The sequence below is a fragment of the Zootoca vivipara genome, chromosome 12 (genome assembly GCF_965207765.1).
Source record: "Zootoca vivipara chromosome 12, rZooViv2.hap1.1, whole genome shotgun sequence".
NCBI lineage: Eukaryota > Metazoa > Chordata > Lepidosauria > Squamata > Lacertidae > Zootoca > Zootoca vivipara.
This window is the reverse complement of record NC_142595.1, coordinates 51,863,603-51,881,936: the sequence shown is the minus strand read 5'-3', so window position 1 is coordinate 51,881,936 and position 18,334 is coordinate 51,863,603. Positions and strand designations below refer to the sequence as shown.

Here is an 18,334-nt window from a genome sequence, read left to right as displayed (position 1 = left end):
ATATTTTTTTGGGGAAAATCTGAACGAATTCCTATGCCCCACAAATAACCCAGAGATTCATTTTAAATAAAAGGACACATTCTACTCATGTAAAAACACCAGGCAGCCCCCACAAATAACCCAGAGATGCATTTTAAATAAAAGGACATATTCTACTCATGTAAAAACATGCTGATTCCTGGACTGTCTGCGGGCCAGATTGAGAAGGCGATTGGGCCGCATCCGGCCCCCCGGGCCTTAGTTTGGGAACCCCTGCCTTAACCCATGGCATGCCTTAATTTGCACTCAGGGCTCTCAGGCCTCAGACCTAGAAACCTCTCATGCCAGTCTCCCATCTCTGAAAAGAACGTTAAGACAAGCCTGCTGGATCAGGCCAGTGGCTCACCTAGTGTTGTCACACTGGCCAGCCAGATGCCCCAATGGGAAAACCTGCAAGCAGGATCCGAGCACAAGAGCCACTCTCCCCCTCCTGCGATTTCCAGCAGAGCGTAGCCAACATGGCTCGTGGCCCTCAATTGCCCTCTCCTCCTGGTTTGTCCCATCCTCTTTTAAAACCATCTAGGACTTTCTGTTACCTGCCCTGGAAGTGAGCGCTGATGGGCCTGCCTTGGAAAAACATGTGTTAGCTCTGCCTCCTGATCCCAGAGGTCCCTTGGCTCACCAGGTGGCAAGGACAATGTGCTCCTTACATGCAGAGAGGCATCCTTTTTCGCTATCCAAATCGAAAACACGCTTGGGAACTGACCTCTCCCACAAACCCCACAACCAAACCGGATGAATTTTGCAGCGAGGTTGGGTGGGGTGGGAGGGAGTCAAACAGAAACAATTTTATTTTTGCAAAAAATTTAAGACAGGTTCCAATCGGTTACAAATTGCCGGCACGATGAGACGCTTGGTGTTTGAAGTAAGTCCGTGGGGGTGGGGGTCAGGGTACTGGAGGGGCTTTTTTCTTTTTCTTTTTGGTCTTGTTCCAAGGCTGACGTGGGGCAGATCGCCCGGAGGGGCAGGCAAGGTGATTTATTTGCAAGCACCCAGCGGGTGCTTTTGTCTGTGCAGTCCTTCGGCCCCTGTGGGGCTTCGTCAGAGGGGTGGCACCTACAAGAAAAGAGGCAGAATGAGGACCTCAGAAGAGCCTTGCTGGGTCAAGGTAGTCGTGGCCCTCTTGGCCAGGATCCTGCTTCTCACAGTGCCCAACCAGATGGCCCAAAGCCAAACCCACAAGCGGGATCCGAGCGTGAGAGCAGCTCTCCCCTTACTCGCTAATTTCCAGCAACTGGCATTCAGAAGCAATACATCATGGTTAGAAGTCATCAATAGCCCTCTCAGAGCCCTCATGGCTAGTAGCCAATTGCAACCCTCTCCTCCCAAGAATTTGCCCAATCCTCTTTTAAAGCCAACCGGGCTGGTGGCCATCACTGCCTCCTGTGGGAGGGAGTTCCGCAGTTTAACAGCAGGCCCGCTGCTTCTGGCCCTGGAAAGAGCATATAGCAGCCATTGATAGCCTCCTCCTCAACGGGTGTGTCGAATTTTTACGAACTACCCGATGTGGTGGCGCTTGTGGGAGCGAATCCCATCGTTTAAATCACATGCCTGATTCAGCCGGGCATTTATTTGTCCCCTACTCTGTTTCCTGCTCTTTAACCAGCAACTGGTTTTGTAAGAGAACCTCTCCTCTTATTTCCTGACAGCTAAATCTGCACAGGAATCTTTGGTGTTTCGGAAGGCCAAATATTATACAAGGTCTATGCAGAGAATTCCTGAAATGATCCAGAGTCGGGGGTGAGGTGGCCAAGTTTGCCAATGATCCCAAACCGTTCAGGTTGCTGAAATGAAAAAAGGGCCTCTTCGAACGGAGGGAATGGAAGGTGAATTGGCAAGTGCAATCCAATGTAAACAAGTGTAAAGTGATGCAGATTTCAAATATAGGCTCCTGGGGTCTAAACTGGAGGTGAACCAGGAACGAGACTTTGGAGTCAAGATGTCAACCCAGTGTGCAGCAGCTGTGAAAAATGTGAATTCTATGCTAGGGATCATTAGGAAAGGAGCTGAAAACAGCTGCTACCATAATTTTTTGTCTTACCAAAATTGACATACACCTGGAAAGTTCTGTCCACCTATGGATCCTCCTTTGGAGGCTTGAGCCTCCAGTCCCAAACCCTCAGCTCCCTGCCTTTTCCCTGGCAATTTTCCCATTGTTATAGAGTCATAGAGTTGGAAGGGACCCCGAGGGTCATCCAGCCCAACCCCCTGTGTCACAGCTAAAGACAAAGATTGTCTGAAGGTGGGACATCTGAAGGCAGGAGTGGTCCCAGGTGAGGGTGTGCCACCTGCCACACACAGACACGCATCCCCCTTCCCAAATGGGATGGGGAAGAGCAACAGTTGTCGAGAAGGAAGTGCATATTCGTATGTGACTTAGTTAATGTAAGGAACACATAGCCGCAAACAGCCACTGACTCAGAAGCGTTAAAAGGGCATTTGACAAATTTATGGAGGAGGAGGAGGTGCGAAAGGTCTACAGGTTGATGATCATAGCTAAATTTAACCTCCAAGCCCAGAGACAGTCTACCTGTAGGTAACAGCTGCCAGAGGGGGGACATATGATGGGGGAAGGGTATTGTTCTCATAACCCTGTTTGTCGGCTGTCCAGAGACATGGTCAGCAATACGATTCTGCTTCAAGCATATTTAGAACACATTCCGCTCCCCAATGCAAGAATCCTGGGAGCTGTAGTTTGTTAGGGGTGCTGGGAGTTGTAGCTTGTGAGGGGCAAAACTACTGTTCCCAGGATTATTTGGAGGAAGCAATGTGCTTCACATGGGCAGGATTCCTGCTTTGCAGTGGGTTGGACTAGGTGACACGGAGAAATGGATTCAAACTTCAGGAAAGAAGATTCCACCTAAACATTAGGAAGAACTTCCTGACAGTAAGAGCTGTTCGGCAGTGGAATTTGCTGCCAAGGAGTGTGGTGGAGTCTCCTTTGGAGGTCTTTAAGCAGAGGCTTGACAGGCATATGTCAAGAATGCTTTGATGGTGTTTCCTGCTCGGCAGGGGGTTGGACTGGATGGCCCTTGTGGTCTCTTCCAACTCTATGAATCTATGATTCTATGACCCTCGGGCTCCCTTCCCACTCAACAATTCCATGTCTGGATTCCATGAGCATTTGGAATTGATCAAAAAGGGATCCTTCTGTTCTTCCAGTGCCTCATGGGTGCCCAGGGAAGGCTCAGCCAATGTGCATATCCTGCTGCTTCGAACATGATCAGCGCAGGACAACCTCTTAGGGACTAGTCACTTGAGCAGGCAGGTTAACCCCAGTCCAACACTTAGAGGTGCCGAGAGAGAGGGGGCTTCTGAGATGCAAACCCTGCCCGTTCCCTCTCCCCAACCCCTTTTCCTCGGCGACTCCACGCCCAGGCTTACCGTTAGCACCCAAGCCCGCTGAGGGTCCCGATCCGGTCCAGCTTGATGCCAAAGCACCCTTGCTGGGCCATCTTCTTGCCTCGCCCCCGGAACTTCTTCTGGGTGCTCACAAAGTCTTTCAGGAAGTGGATCCAGGCGCGCTCCCCCGAGGAGGGGGATGGGGGTTCAGGGGCATCGTGGAGGGGGCGCTGGCCGCGTAGAATTTGGGAGATCGGTGGCTGGTGGTCCCCTTGGTTGGCCGACAGCAAGGCGGCCAGGTCTTCCCCAAGTATCTCCAGCAAGGACTGAAGAGGGAGGGAGACAAGAGAGGAAAAATTTAACCCCGTCCAAAAAGCCCCCCCCCCAAAAAAAACACTCACTCCATAAGTAGGACCCTGTGCCCCACTACCAAAATTTGGTACCCACCAACACTTCAATGTGCTATTTTATATCTCCAGGAAAAAATGGGTGCATTGGAATGCTTTCTAAGATGTGGGGCCCTCAACAGAGAAGGGGGGGTGAGACAAGTGGGGGTTCTCCCGGGGTCCTCTACTTACCTGGGTTGAGTGGGCAGGGGTCTGGGAGGCCAATGGCAGGAGGAAGAGGAAGAGGGAGGCAGGCAAGACCTTCATCCTTCTCCAAAAACAAGCCAGCAAGTTTCTCCTTTGGGATGTCGGAAGGGTGGGCTGCCTTGAACCCCCAAAGGCGAGCGGAGGGATTGCTTGGGTGCGTCTGGCCTGCCTGTTTCCCCGGCTGCGATTCTTATAGGGGTGCTGGGACCACCCACCCCATCTCCCCGGGCAACAGGGGCCACCCCCTGCTGGCAGAGCCGAGGGAGCCAGGGGGTGTCTTCCTGGGATGGTGACTGGAGGGGGGCTTTTGTCCCCCAGTGAAAGGCATGTGTTGCCCAGGGGACGATTTACGGGAAGGGGGGGCGGGTGGAGAAAGGGCAGGGAGTGGGGGCTGGCTGCCTGGCGGGAAGGGAGGGAGGAAGAAAAGGCGGCCTGGATGGGTTGAGAAGCAGCAAGGAAGGGAAAGGGTTAGAATCATGGAAGGGTCAAAGGCGCCCCAAGGGTCATCTAGCCCAACCCCCTGTGAGGCAGGTTGTCTGGAAACACAGAAGAGAGGGGGAAATGTGAAATTGGGAGGCATATGGATTCACACCCAAAGGGACCCTGGGAACTCACAGGTCCATGCATCTGGGCACCACAGTTCAAGAAGGATACTGACAAGCTGGAACGTGTCCAGAGGAGGGCAACCAAAATGGTCAAAGGCCTGGAAACGATGCCTTAAGATGAACGGCTTAGGGAGCTGGGTATGTTTAGCCTGGAGAAGAGAAGGTTAAGGGGTGATATGATAGCCATGTTCAAATATATGAAAGGAGGAGGGAGGAGGTTGTTTTCTGCAGCTCCAGAGAAGCGGACACGGAGCAATGGATTCAAACTACAAGAAAGAAGATTCCACCTAAACATTAGGAAGAACTTCCTGACAGTAAGAGCTGTTCGGCAGTGGAATTTGCTACCAAGGAGTGTGGTGGAGTCTCCTTCTTTGGAGGTCTTTAAGCAGAGGCTTGACAGGCACATGTCAAGAATGCTTTGATGGTGTTTCCTGCTCGGCAGGGGGTTGGACTGGATGGCCCTTGTGGTCTCTTCCAACTCTATGATTCTATGATTCTATCCACACCACACACACACCAATCCCATGCCTTTCCTTCCAGCTTTCCATCCTAAGGGCATAGGAAGAGTCTGCTGCATCAGGCCAACAGCCCATCTTTTCCAGCATCCTGTTCTCCCAGCGGCCAACCAGATGTCCCAATGAGAAACCCCACAAGCAGGATTCAGGCACAAGAGTAACTCTCCCCTCCCGTGGCTTCCAGCAATTGGTGCTCAGAAGCATTGCTGCCTCTGGGGCAGGGCAGAGCCATTGTGGCTGTTGTTGTTTAGTCGTTTAGTCGTGTCCGACTCTTCGTGACCCCATGGACCATAGCACGCCAGGCTAGGAGCCATCAATAGCCCTCTTCTCCTCCATGAATTTGCCCAATCCTCTTTTAAAGCCATCTAGGGGTTTGGCCAATATCAACAACCTCAGGTATGCAGATGACACAACCTTGATGGCAGAAAGTGAGGAGGAATTAAAGAACCTTTTAATGAGGGTGAAAGAGGAGAGCGCAAAATATGGTCTGAAGCTCAACATAAAAAAAACCAAGATCATGGCCACTGGTCCCATCACCTCCTGGCAAATAGAAGGGGAGGAAATGCAGTGAGAGATTTTACTTTCTTGGGCTCCTTGATCACTGCAGATGGTGACAGCAGTCACGAAATTAAAAGACGCCTGCTTCTTGGGAGAAAAGCAATGACAAACCTAGACAGTATCATAAAAAGCAGAGACATCACCTTGCCGACAAAGGTCCGTATAGTTAAAGCTATGGTTTTCCCAGTAGTGATGTACGAAACTGAGAGCTGGACCATAAAGAAGGCTGATCGCCAAAGAATTGATGCTTTTGAATTATGGTGCTGGAGGAGACTCTTGAGAGTCCCATGGACTGCAAGAAGATCAAACCTATCCATTCTTAAGGAAATCAGCCCTGAGTGCTCCCTGGAAGGACAGATCGTGAAGCTGAGGCTCCAATACTTTGGCCACCTCATGAGAAGAGAAGAATCCTTGGAAAAGACCCTGATGTTGGGAAAGATTGGAGGCACTAGGAGAAGGGGACAACAGAGGACGAGATGGTTGGACAGTGTTCTCAAAGCTACGGTACGAACATGAGTTTGTGCTCATGAGTTTGAACATGAGGCAGTGCAAGACAGGAGTGCCTGGCGTGCTCTGGTCCATGGGGTCACGAAGAGTCGGACACGACTAAACAACAACAACAACAAAAGGGGTTTGGCCATCCTGCGGGAGGGAGTTCCATAGTTCAAACATGCACTGGAAGGACTTTCTTTCATCTGTTCTGAATCTCCCAACGTTCAGCTTATGAAGGCCTGGAGGTTTTTGCTACACCCCCAACCAATGGCTTTCTCTCTCTCCCCACCACCACAGCCTAGAGCCTCTTCCCAACACCTGTCATCCCGTAACCCCCCCTTCCCGCTAAATCCATCATCCCAAGGGGAAACCTGGGATTGCCAAGGAAACCTCCTCCTCCTCCTCCCTCTCCCCCCTGCCTCTCAGGGGTCTGAGAAAAGGCCTGGCTGATTCTTGCTGCTCTCCAGGGAGGTTTCCCCAGAGACAGGCAAAAGTCACCCAGGGGCCCTGCCATTCTCCCCCTCCTCCTCCTCCTCCTCCTCCTCCTCCTCCTCCTCCTCCTCCTCCTCCTCCATGTTATTAGGGGATGGAGGGCAGGAGGCAGGGTGGAGGAGAAGGGAGACAGGGGATCTGGGGAGGGGGTCTTTCCCCTGTAGGGGGCGCAAATTAAGGAGAGGAGCAGGTGCAATTTTTGCAGGATTTTCTGGCAGGCAACAAGTCACAAACGGAAAGGCTCTCACGAATTCCTCCACAGCTGTTCAACCCCTCTTTGCAGTCAAGTCATTCTGGAAAAGGCTTGAGTTAAGACTTTGATGATCCACTTGGACCAGGGTAGTCAATGTGCTGCCCTCCAGATTTCATAGAATTGTAAAGTTGGAAGGCACCCTGAAGGTCATCTAGCTCAACCCCCTGCTATGCAGGAAACGCAGCGGGGAGATGACCACTCAACCTCTGCTTAAAAACATCCAATGAGAGCCCACCACCTTCCAAGGGGGTCCATTCCACGTTTATTTATTTTTAATTAATTAAATTTTTATCCTGCCCATTCAAGGATCACGGGGCAACTTACAATATAGAAACACCAAAATACATAACATAGTACCAAACTTCCCTTGATCTGGACACTAGACTTCTGTTGATGCAGCCTAAAATAGCATTAGCTTTTTTTTGCTGCTGCATCACACTGTTGACTCATGTTAAGCTTGTGGTCCACCAAGACCCCTGGATCCTTGTCACCTGGTCTGCTGTTAAGCCAGGTGCCCCCCATCCTATATTTCTGTACCTAGTTCATGGGGAGGCAAACTAAGGCCCAGGGGGCCGGATCCAGCCCAATCGCCTTCTCAATCCAGCCCACCGACAGTCCGGGAATGTGTCCTTTTATTTAAAATGCATCTCTGGGTTACAGTGGTACGTCGGTTTAGGAACACAATTGGTTCCGGAAGTCTGTTCATAAACTGAAGCGTTCATAAACTGAAGCGAATTTTCCCATTGAAAGTAATGGAAAGTGGATTAATCTGTTCCAGACGGTCCGCGGAGTACTTAAACTGAAGCGTTCATAAACTGAAGCAAACTTTCCCATTGAAAGTAATGGAAAGTGGATTAATCCGTTCCAGATGGGTCCGCGGAGTACTTAAACTGAAGCGTTCATAAACTGAAGCATGGGTGTAATTGGTTCCGGAAGTCTGTTCATAAACTGAAGCGTTCATAAACTGAAGCGAACTTTCCCATTGAAAGTAATGGAAAGTGAATTTATCTGTTCCAGATGGGTCTGTGGGGTTCGTAAACCGAAAATTCGTAAACTGAGGTGTTCATAAACCGAGGTTCCACTGTATTTGCGAGGCATAGGAATTCATTCATATTTCCCCCCAAAAAATATAGTCCACCCTCCCCACAAGGTCTGACGGACAGTGGACCGGCCCCCTGCTGAAAAAGTTTGCTGACCCCTGACCTAGTTCTTCCTGCCTAAGCGTAGGACCTGACATTTGTCCCCACTGAAACTCATTTTGTTCGTCTGGACCCAGTTCTGCAATCTGTTAAGGTCATTTTGACTCCCGATCCTGTCTTCTGCGCCATTAGCTACCCCTCCCAGTTTGGTGTCATCTGCAAATTGGAAGAGAAGCCCCTCAATCACTTTATCCAAGTTTGTTTCAACGCTGAACAACAACAGGCCCGGGACAGGATTCTGCAGCACCCCAACCTCCCTCTTTTTATCAGGATGGCAAGAGTGTTCTGGGTTCGGTCACATCAACCAGCTACAGGTGGACCTGTGGGGGTGGGGGCTGCACATTTGAATGCCTCAACCTTTCTCCTTTGAAGGAGAAAGAGAGTCTATGGCTGGAGGCTGCAAAGAAGGCAGCGGCAGAGTTTTCAATTAGCCGGGGAAGGGGAGGTCTCTCTGCAGGGTCGAGGCGGGAGCCCGCACACCCAGGACGTCGCTGGGGAGAATGGTGCTCCTCCCCTACCATTGTGCCTCTTAATTAATGGCCCCGCATCAGCCAGGATTAAGCAGTCCAGGCAGCTAATTAAACAGGGGGGTTTAATGCTTGTTAAGGCACGCCAAGGGCCTGCCTTGGATGTGGTGCTTTGTCCGGCCGTCAAGCGCAACGGCAGAGGCAGGGCCCACATCGCCACCCCTCGGCCCCGCGAAAGAGGGGGCCTCCCCACCTCAGTATCAGGGCTTAACTGAGCAGACGGGCATTCCCGAGGGAGACAAGATGGGTGCCCCAGCAACGGGTGTCGCACAAGGGACGGTCGTGGGCCAGCCAGCGTCACTGCCCTCGCCAAAGGCCTGTGCCTCCTGCACCCCATGTGCCCAGGGGGAAATCTCTGGGTGCAGTTTCTTCGCCCCCCCCCAGCCGCTCCCCTTCCCACATGCTCTCACAACGGTTCTGTGGGAGAATTGAAGCCCCATGGAATGGTAGAACTGTGGGGTGGGCAGGGACCCGCGAGGGACATCTAGTTTGACCCCCTGCAAAGGAGGAATCGCAGCTGAATAATCCCTGACTGACGGCCACCCCAACCTCTGCTTGAAAACCTCCAATGAAGGAGAGGACGCCACCTTCTGAGATCATGGAATTGTAGAGTTGCAAGGGACCCCCAAGGGTCATCTAGTCCAACCCTCTGCAATGCAGGAACTGCAGTTGCAGAATATCTGACAGATGCCTCTGTTTAAAAGCCTCCAAGGAAGGAGAATCCGCCACGTCCCATGCGGAGGAAGTCTCGCAACTCACCAAGGCTTTGCGACCCATTGGCTGCCCTCCATTTAGCCGGCTGGTCTAAGCTGTTCCCGGGGGTGTGTGGCCAAGCCAGCGGCCCTGACCTCGTCTTGTGGCAGCCAGTTTCGCAGGTGAATTTCACAGATTAATATCCCAAGCAGGGCTTGGGGTGGGGGTGGGGTGGTGTTATGTACTGAGCTGAATCCTAGAACAATAGGATTCAGAATCAGCGGGAGCTACCCAATCCAACTCCAGGTGGAAGTGAATCCGCAACCTGATTGGCCTGCTGGAGCAGCCAATCAGGCGGCTGGCAGAAGTGAATCTGCTACCTGATTGGCCTGTAGGAGCAGCCAATCAGGCTGCAGGCAGAAGTCAATCCACAATATAATTGGCCCACAGGTGTAGCCCTGAAGTAGCCAATCACGCAAGGCCCATTGTGTAAATAATGTATATAAGCAGATGGTTTTGGGAAAAGAGCCATTCATCTTCTCTTCTCCTCCTTGATGACTATGAGCTGAATAAAGAGCATGAAATTCACTCTCGACTCCGAGTATATTTCACTGGCGACGAAGGTGGGATCCTGCTGAGCTGACCGCCACCACGCACTGCACCGCAGCACCGCCACCTGCTGCACCGCTGCATCGCACCGTGCATCCAGGCTTCAGCTCCAGGACCCAAGGAACCCAGAATGGCAACTGACAGCAGCTTCTTGCCATTCAAACCAGCATCAGGAGACTGGGAAGGGTACGCCGCCCGTTTCAACTTCCTCCTGCAAGCGAAAGAAGTCACCAACGATGCCATGAAGAGGGCGACATTCTTCAGCGTCTGTGGAGAGGAGACGTTTGAAATCGCCCGGGCTCTCCTTGCACCTAGAGATGTCGCTACCGTCTCTTACAAAACAATAATGGAACGGCTGAAGGAGCACTTCTCACCACAGCCCTCGGTGGTAGCTTGCCGAAATGCCTTCTACGCAAAGCGGCAAGCCCCGGGGGAAACCATAACTGGGTTTGTGACCTCCCTCCGCCAAGCCGCCCGGTTATGCAACTTCTCAGAATTGGAGAACATGCTTCGTGACCGCCTCGTCGGTGGCCTGAGGGACGAGATGTTGCAACGACGCCTCTACGCCAAAAAAGACCTCACGTTCCAGATTGCTCTGGAGGAAGCCCTGGCAACCGAAGCCGCCGAGAGGTCAACGCAAGAGGCACGACCGGCCCCGCCATCCCAACCGAGGGTCTACCACGAAGACCTCACCGACAAATCCGAATCTGACAGGGAGGAAGTACACAGAGTACAGCGGCGCACTCAAGCAGCACACACACCACAGCAGCCTCGACGAGAAGGAGGGAACTGTGCAAGCTGCGGGGAGAACCACGAGAGGAGGACCTGTCGTTTCCGCAACGCAGAGTGCAGGCAGTGCAGAAAATTAGGACACATCGCCCGGGTGTGTCGGGCTCGACTCACACGTCGACAAGCATCAGATGACCGACCCAGGAGCCCCAGGTCACACGGCACCATGCACCAAGGCAACTCGACGGAGATCACGGACTACCAGGTATTCCAGTTGCCCCATCCCAGCACAGAGAAAATTTATATAGAGGTACAGATAGAGGGAGCCCCATGCCGCATGGAGCTGGACACGGGTTCAACTCTATCCATAATCTCGGCCCGAACATTAAGGGAACTGTGCCCTAATGGGGGTCCCAAACTAAGGCCGGCCCCATTCACCCTCCGGGACTTCCAGAAGCGTAAGGTCCCTACTATGGGGGTGGGGACCTTCAGGGTGCAATATCGAGGGCGAAAGCAACAATTGGACTTGCTGGTAGTTAAGGGCCCCTACGTTAGCTTACTGGGACTGGCATGGTTTGGACCTCTGGGGCTAGCCGTTACCGGGGTGAACCGCACTAGCTTACAAGTGGACGTGGACGCCATATGCAAAGAGTTTCCAGGGGTTTTCGATGGGGCATTGGGACGATATACAGGACCCCCCATTGCCCTACAGCTAGACCCCGCTGTACGACCCATCAGGCACAAGGCCCGCCGGGTCCCGTTCGCCCTGAAACCCCGCATAGATGAGGAATTGGACCGGCTCGTGGAGCAAGGAGTGCTGGAGCCGGTGCCCAACGCCCCCTGGGAAACTCCAATTGTCACACCCGTCAAGCCTAACGGTTCGGTCCGCATCTGTGCAGACTACAAATGCACCATAAACAAGGCTCTCACGGCCCATGCATACCCAGTGCCAGTGGTCAGCCATGTCCTCGCCACCCTGGCTGGGTCAAAAATCTTTGGCAAACTGGACTTGGCCCAAGCGTATCAACAGTTGCCTGTGGACGAAGCCACAGCAGAGGCTCAGACGATTGTGACGCACAGAGGGGCATTCAGAGTAAAGCGGCTGCAATTTGGCGTTAGCGTGGCACCAGGCATATTCCAGAATCTAATGGACTCTCTCCTTAAAGGGATTCCTGGCGTCACCCCCTTCTTCGATGATGTACTGATCGCCGGGCCCACACCAGAGGAATTTGAGGACCGCCTCCGCTCCGTCCTGCACCGTTTCCAGACGGCGGGCCTCAAGGTGAAGCGGGAAAAGTGTTTACTGGGAGTGCCGCAGGTGGACTTTCTGGGATTTAAGGTGGACGCAGAAGGGGTCCATCCAACCGGTGACAAGGTACGGGCCATTTGTGAGGCCCCAGCGCCCAAGAGCAAGCCCGAACTTCAGTCATTCTTGGGACTATTGAACTTTTACCATGCCTTCCTTCCCCATAAGGCAGCGGTAGCGGAGCCCCTACACAGACTCCTAGATAAAAGGGCCCCTTGGGTGTGGGGCCAGCGACAAAGGGCCGCATTCCAGGCAGTCAAGGACTTGCTCGTCTCGAACTCGGTCTTAGCACACTTCGACGAGAGGCTGCCAGTGGTGCTGGCATGCGACGCCTCTCCCTATGGCATCGGCGCTGTCCTGGGACACCAACTCCCGGATGGAAGAGAGGTGCCGGTGGCATACTTCTCCCAGACGCTTGCTGCAGCTGAACGAAACTACTCACAGATTGACAAGGAGGGTCTGGCAATCGTGAAGGGCGTAAAAAAATTCCATGATTTCTTGTACGGGCGGCCCTTTACCATAGTGACTGACCACAAGCCGTTGCTTGGCCTGTTTGCCCCTGAGAAGCAGACCCCCCAAGTGTTGTCTCCACGTGTCCTCAGGTGGTCAATTTTCCTTGCCGGCTACCAGTATGCACTAATCCACCGCCCTGGGAAGGCGATGGGCCACGCAGACGCCCTCAGCAGGCTACCACTACCAGAAACAGGCCCCGACCCAGCGCCTGCGCAAGAGGTTATGACCCTGGAGCTGCTTCCCGACCGACCCATTCAGGCACAAGAAGTTGCGCACCATTCCACAAAAGATAGGGTCATCTCCCGGGTCCTGGACTGGGTGTGGCGAGGATGGCCCAGCAGCAGCCCCGGGCCAGAATTCGCTGGCTACACAAACCGCAAACATGAACTGTCGGCCCACAAGGGGTGCCTGTTATGGGGAAGCAGGGTTGTTGTTCCCCAGCCCCTCCGCAAAAGGGTCCTCACAGCCCTACACGAGACACACCCAGGGGTAGTGAGGATGAAGGCCCTTGCCAGGAGTTATGTGTGGTGGCCGGGGATTGACAGAGAGATAGAGGCCTGGGTCCAACACTGCCAGACCTGCCAAGAATCCCGCCCGGATCCCCCAAGGGCCCCAGTCCAGCCCTGGGAGTCCGCCCGACATCCATGGTCACGCTTGCACGTGGACTTCGCTGGCCCCTTCCAGGGAAAAACATTCTTCATAGTGGTGGATTCCTACACCAAATGGCTGGAGGTCGCACTGGTACCATCCACTTCTACGGCGGCAGCCATCCGGGTACTACGTAAGCTGTTTGCGACCCACGGGCTCCCTGACACCCTCGTCTCGGACAATGGAACCGCATTCACGTCAGAGGAGTTCCAGACCTTCACAGCGCAGAACGCCATCCGCCACATCCGCTCAGCACCATTCCACCCTGCCACCAATGGCCAAGCGGAGCGCATGGTGCGGACCACCAAGGACAGCCTCCGCCGCATGACACAAGGGGACTGGGAATACCGCCTTGCCGCATTTCTTCTAGCACAGCACAGCACCCCAAGCACAACGACGGGCCGGAGCCCAGCTGAATTACTAATGGGCCGGCGCCTTGCAACTAGACTGGACCGACTTCACCCCGACAGAGCTCAGGATGAGGTAGTGGTGGGGAAAGGCAGGAACCCCCGGACATTTGTGGCCCAGGACCCAGTGTATGCAAAGAATTTTGGGGCAGGCCCAGCCTGGGTACCCGCCAGAGTCACCAAGGTGACCGGTCCCGTGTCGTACGAGGTACTAACGGAAGGGGGGCAATGTTGGCGCCGCCACTGCGACCAGCTACGGCGACGATTCCCAGGAGGAACCCGGGAGGAGAGCGGGACAGAGGGGTCCCAAGGGGACAGCAGGGCAGTGAGGCCTGTAGAGCGAGAGGGGTGGGCAGGGGAAGCAGAAGCAGTAGGCACAGAGGGGCGCCCCGAGGCTGGAAGGACACCGGAACCAGAGCTACAACCTAGTGGTTCAGTGGCGCCAGACCAGACAGCCCCGGCACAGCCAGCAGCCTCGGAACACGAGCCAGAACCAGAACCCCTGACCAAGGAACACCCCAGGCCACAACGCACACGGAGGCGGCCAGCAGACCTTGGGGACTACGAATGCAACTTCCCGGGCAGGACTGGAACTTAGAGGGGAGGGGTGTTATGTACTGAGCTGAATCCTAGAACAATAGGATTCAGAATCAGCGGGAGCTACCCAATCCAACTCCAGGTGGAAGTGAATCCGCAACCTGATTGGCCTGCTGGAGCAGCCAATCAGGCGGCTGGCAGAAGTGAATCTGCTACCTGATTGGCCTGTAGGAGCAGCCAATCAGGCTGCAGGCAGAAGTCAATCCACAATATAATTGGCCCACAGGTGTAGCCCTGAAGTAGCCAATCACGCAAGGCCCATTGTGTAAATAATGTATATAAGCAGATGGTTTTGGGAAAAGAGCCATTCATCTTCTCTTCTCCTCCTTGATGACTATGAGCTGAATAAAGAGCATGAAATTCACTCTCGACTCCGAGTATATTTCAGGTGGGCTTGCATGGAAGGGGCTTGGGAACAAGGCTCCTGGGTCCTTTGGGAATTCAAGCACTTTCCAGTCACACCGGGTTTGGGGGGGGGGAGGACAAAGGAAAGGCTGCTCATGACGTGGTCTGCACAAGAAGGGTGTCTCAAGGACACAACTCATCCCCCACCCCAGCTCTCTGTGGCCACTTGAAGGCTAAAAATAAATACTTTGACCCCCCGCATGTTCACAACCTCTGTGGCGGTGAATGGGGATCCTTGCAGAAGGGGGCAGAAGGGTGCATTCCTGGCCTAAACCTGGGAGGTTCCCCTGCCAACCAAGGCATTCAGGCTTCACTGGGTTGGCGTCATAGGAGGCTTCTGCCTAAATGGGAGTTTGGGGGTGAAAGGCCCCATTGATCCCATCACTCTGTTTCTCTCTCCCCCCCCCGCATTTTTCTTCCCTTCCTGCTGGAGAACAGAGAAGTCTGGGTTTGTGGGTCCCACAGATACCGAGGGGGAAAGCAACCTCCATCACTCCGACAGGCTTGTTTAAATATTTGGACACGAGTGCCTGTTGTCACGTAATGTGGCTGGCTGTGGTCGCCCAGTTGCGCACAGCGATATCGTTTCCTGTTTGTGGAAGATGCAGGGAGGCGATGAGATGGCAGAAGCAATGTGGGCTCGGCCAGAGGAGAAGCAAACTTCCAGAGTGCTTCAAAAAACAAAACCCTGAGACAATCGCAAATAGAATAGAAGCATAGACTCTTAAGAGTTGGAAGGGACCACAAGGGTCATCTAGTCCAGCCACCTGCAATGCAGGAATCTCAACGAAAGCAGCCATGACAGATGACCACCCAACTTCTGCCTAAATACCACCAAGGAAGGAGAGTCCACACAGGCATCCCCAAACTGCGGCCCTCCAGATGTTTTAGCCTACAACTCCCATGATCCCTAGCTAACAGGACCAGTGGTCAGGGATGATGGGAATTGTAGTCCAAAACATCTGGAGGGCCGAAGTTTGGGGGTGCCTGGTCCACTACCTCCTGTGGTAGTCTGGATCAGGAAGATACTTCTTCTTGGCGTTTAGTTGGAATCTCCTTCCTTGTCATTTGAATTTGTTGGTTCGGGTTCTAGACTCCAGAGCAAGAGAAAACAAGCTTGCTCCCTCTTCCATGTGACAGCCCTTTAGATATTTGAAGATGGCCATCATATCTCCTCTCAGTTTCCTCTTTTCCAGGCGAAACATACGCAACTCCTTCAACTGTTCCTCATAAGGCTTGGTTTCCAGACCCTTGATCATCTTGGTTGCCCTCCTCCTCAGCTTGTCAATCTCCTTCTTAAACTGGGGTGCTCAAAACTGGACACAGGACTCCAGGTGGGGTCTGGCCAAGGCGGAATACAGTGGGACTATCACTGGGTCTGGACTCTATGCTTCTGTAGATCCAGCCTAGAATAGCATTCACATTTGCTGCTGCATCACACTGTGGATTCATGTTCAGCTTGTGGTCCACTAAAATCCCTAGAGTCTTTTCAAATGTACTGCTGTTAAGCCAGGTGTCCCCCATCTTATATTTGTGTAGCTTGTTCTTCCTGCCTAAGTTTAGAAGCTTACATTTGTCCCTATCAAAATTCATTTTGTTAGTTTGGGCCCGGTTCTCGCGTTTGTTAAGGTCCTCTTGAATCCTGATTCTGTATCCGGCGGCGTTGGCTACCCCTCCCAGTTTGGTGTAATCTGTAAATTTGAAGATTCAATACCTTCATCCAAGTTTATAAAGATGTTGAACAACAACCAGCCCAGGAGAGAATCCCGCAGCTTCTTACTTGTTACGGTATTTTTTTCAGAATGATGAGGAACCATCAGTGAGCACTCTGGGTTTGGTCACTTAATCAGCTACAAATCCACGTTGCTGTTACGTCATCCGGCCCACATTTTACCAGGAACATCACGGGGGAACTTAGTCAAAAGCCTTACTGAAATCGAGATACACTATGCCCACAGTATTCCCCTGATCCACCGAGCTTGTAACTTTATCAGGGGAAAAAATGAGATTTGTCCGGCATGACTTGTTTTTGAGAAACCCATGCTGGGTCTTAGTAATCACAGCATCCTTCTCTAGGTGCTCATAGACCGACTGTTGAATTAACTTTTCTAACACCTTTCCTGGTATTGATGTCAAGCTCCCCAGTCAGTAGTTACCTGGGTTTTATTTTTTCTCCTTTTTGAAGATTGGGACAACGTTTGCATGCCTCCAGTCTGTAGGGCCCTTGCCTGCTCTTCAGGAATTCTCAAAGATTATAGATTTACCGGTAGTACCCTTGGGAACAGCTCATCAAGCCCTGGAGATTTGAATTCATTAAATGTTCCTTCCCCTTGCAACTATTGGCTCCTTGCATATGCTCTTCCTTCATGATTTTCCCTTTATTCTGTGACTTCTGTTTATTCCTACTGCACAAATTCCTTCCAGCTGCAAATTCTGGTCCTGGGAGGAAGTTCAAGGGCCAGCCTTTGGTAAGTGGTGGCTGAACTTGAACCCTGCTTGAGAGCAATATTTGGGGGTCCTGGTTCTGTGCAGCACAAAGCTGCAGATGATGCAAGCTCCAGGCAGAACGTAATGGGGCTGGGCATGGTGCAAAAAAAACCCTCACTTGCACCAGAGGCTGATTCTCTTGGTTTGCACATCCCTATTATTGCATGCCTGTTGTCTTTGTCCATGGAGTTTTCTTGGCAGGGATACTGGAGTGGCTTGCCAGTTCCTTCTCCAGGTGGATCACGTTTAGTCAAAACTCTCCACTATGACCTGTCCATCTTGAGTGGCCCTGCATGGCATAGCTCATAGCTTCTCTGAGTTATTCAAGCCCCTTCGCCACGACAAGGCATTGATCCATGAATTGATGCTTTTGAATTATGGTGCTGGAGGAGACTCTTGAGAGTCCCATGGACTGCAAGAAGATCAAACCTATCCATTCTGAAGGAAATCAGCCCTGAGTGCTCACTGGAAGGACAGATCGTGAAGCTGAGGCTCCAAGACTTTGGCCACCTCATGAGAAGAGAAGAATCCTTGGAAAAGACCCTGATGTTGGGAAAGATTGAGGGCACTAGGAGAAGGGGACGACAGAGGACGAGATGGTTGGACAGTGTTCTCGAAGCTACGAACATGAGTTTGACCAAACTGCGGGAGGCAGTGCAAGACAGGAGTGCCTGGCGTGCTATGGGGTCCATGGGGTCACGAAGAGTCGGACACGACTAAAAGACTAAACAACAACATTATTGCATGGGATTAGACAAATTCATGGCAGGCAGGCCTATCATTGGCGATAGCCTGCCTCCACAGTTGGAGGCAGCGATGCTTCTGGATAGCAGCTGCTGGAAACTGCAAGAGGGGAGAGTGTAGCTCAGGCATCCCCAAACTTCGGCCCGCCAGATGTTTTGTACTACAATTCCCATCTTCCCCAACCACTGCTCCTGTTAGCTAGGGATCATGGGAATTGCAGGCCAAAACATCTGGAGGGCCACAGTTTGGGGATGCCTGGTGTAGCTCTTGTGTTTGAATCCTGCTTGCAGGTTTCCCCATAATGGGCGTCTGGTTGGCCACTGTGAGAACAGGATGCTGGACTAGATGGGCCATTGGCCTGATTCATCAGGGCTCTCCTTAAGTTCTGAAAAGTGAACCTATGAAGGGACCGGCTAGATCACACCACAGGCTTATGAACTAGCTCAGCATCCTGTTCCTACAATGACCAACCTGATCCCTATGGCAAGCTCACAGTTTGTGACGAATCCTCTGATGAGCAGCAATGAATCATAGAATCACAGAGTTGTAAGAGACCACAAGGGCCATCCAGTCCAACCCCC

General features: G+C 52.6%; 1 protein-coding gene across 1 annotated transcript; it reads right to left on the bottom strand.

Moving 5' to 3' along the window:
* Window positions 1-814: 814 nt before the first annotated feature.
* LOC118095282 (C-type natriuretic peptide) lies at window positions 815-4,034 on the bottom strand. The gene is made up of 3 exons (XM_035136391.3): window positions 3,960-4,034; window positions 3,424-3,707; window positions 815-1,095 (listed from the first exon to the last, which is right to left on the bottom strand). The coding sequence occupies exons 1-2, from the start codon at window positions 4,032-4,034 to the stop codon at window positions 3,426-3,428; spliced, it is 357 nt and encodes a 118-aa protein (XP_034992282.2). The 3' UTR covers window positions 815-1,095; window positions 3,424-3,425.
* Window positions 4,035-18,334: the final 14,300 nt, after the last annotated feature.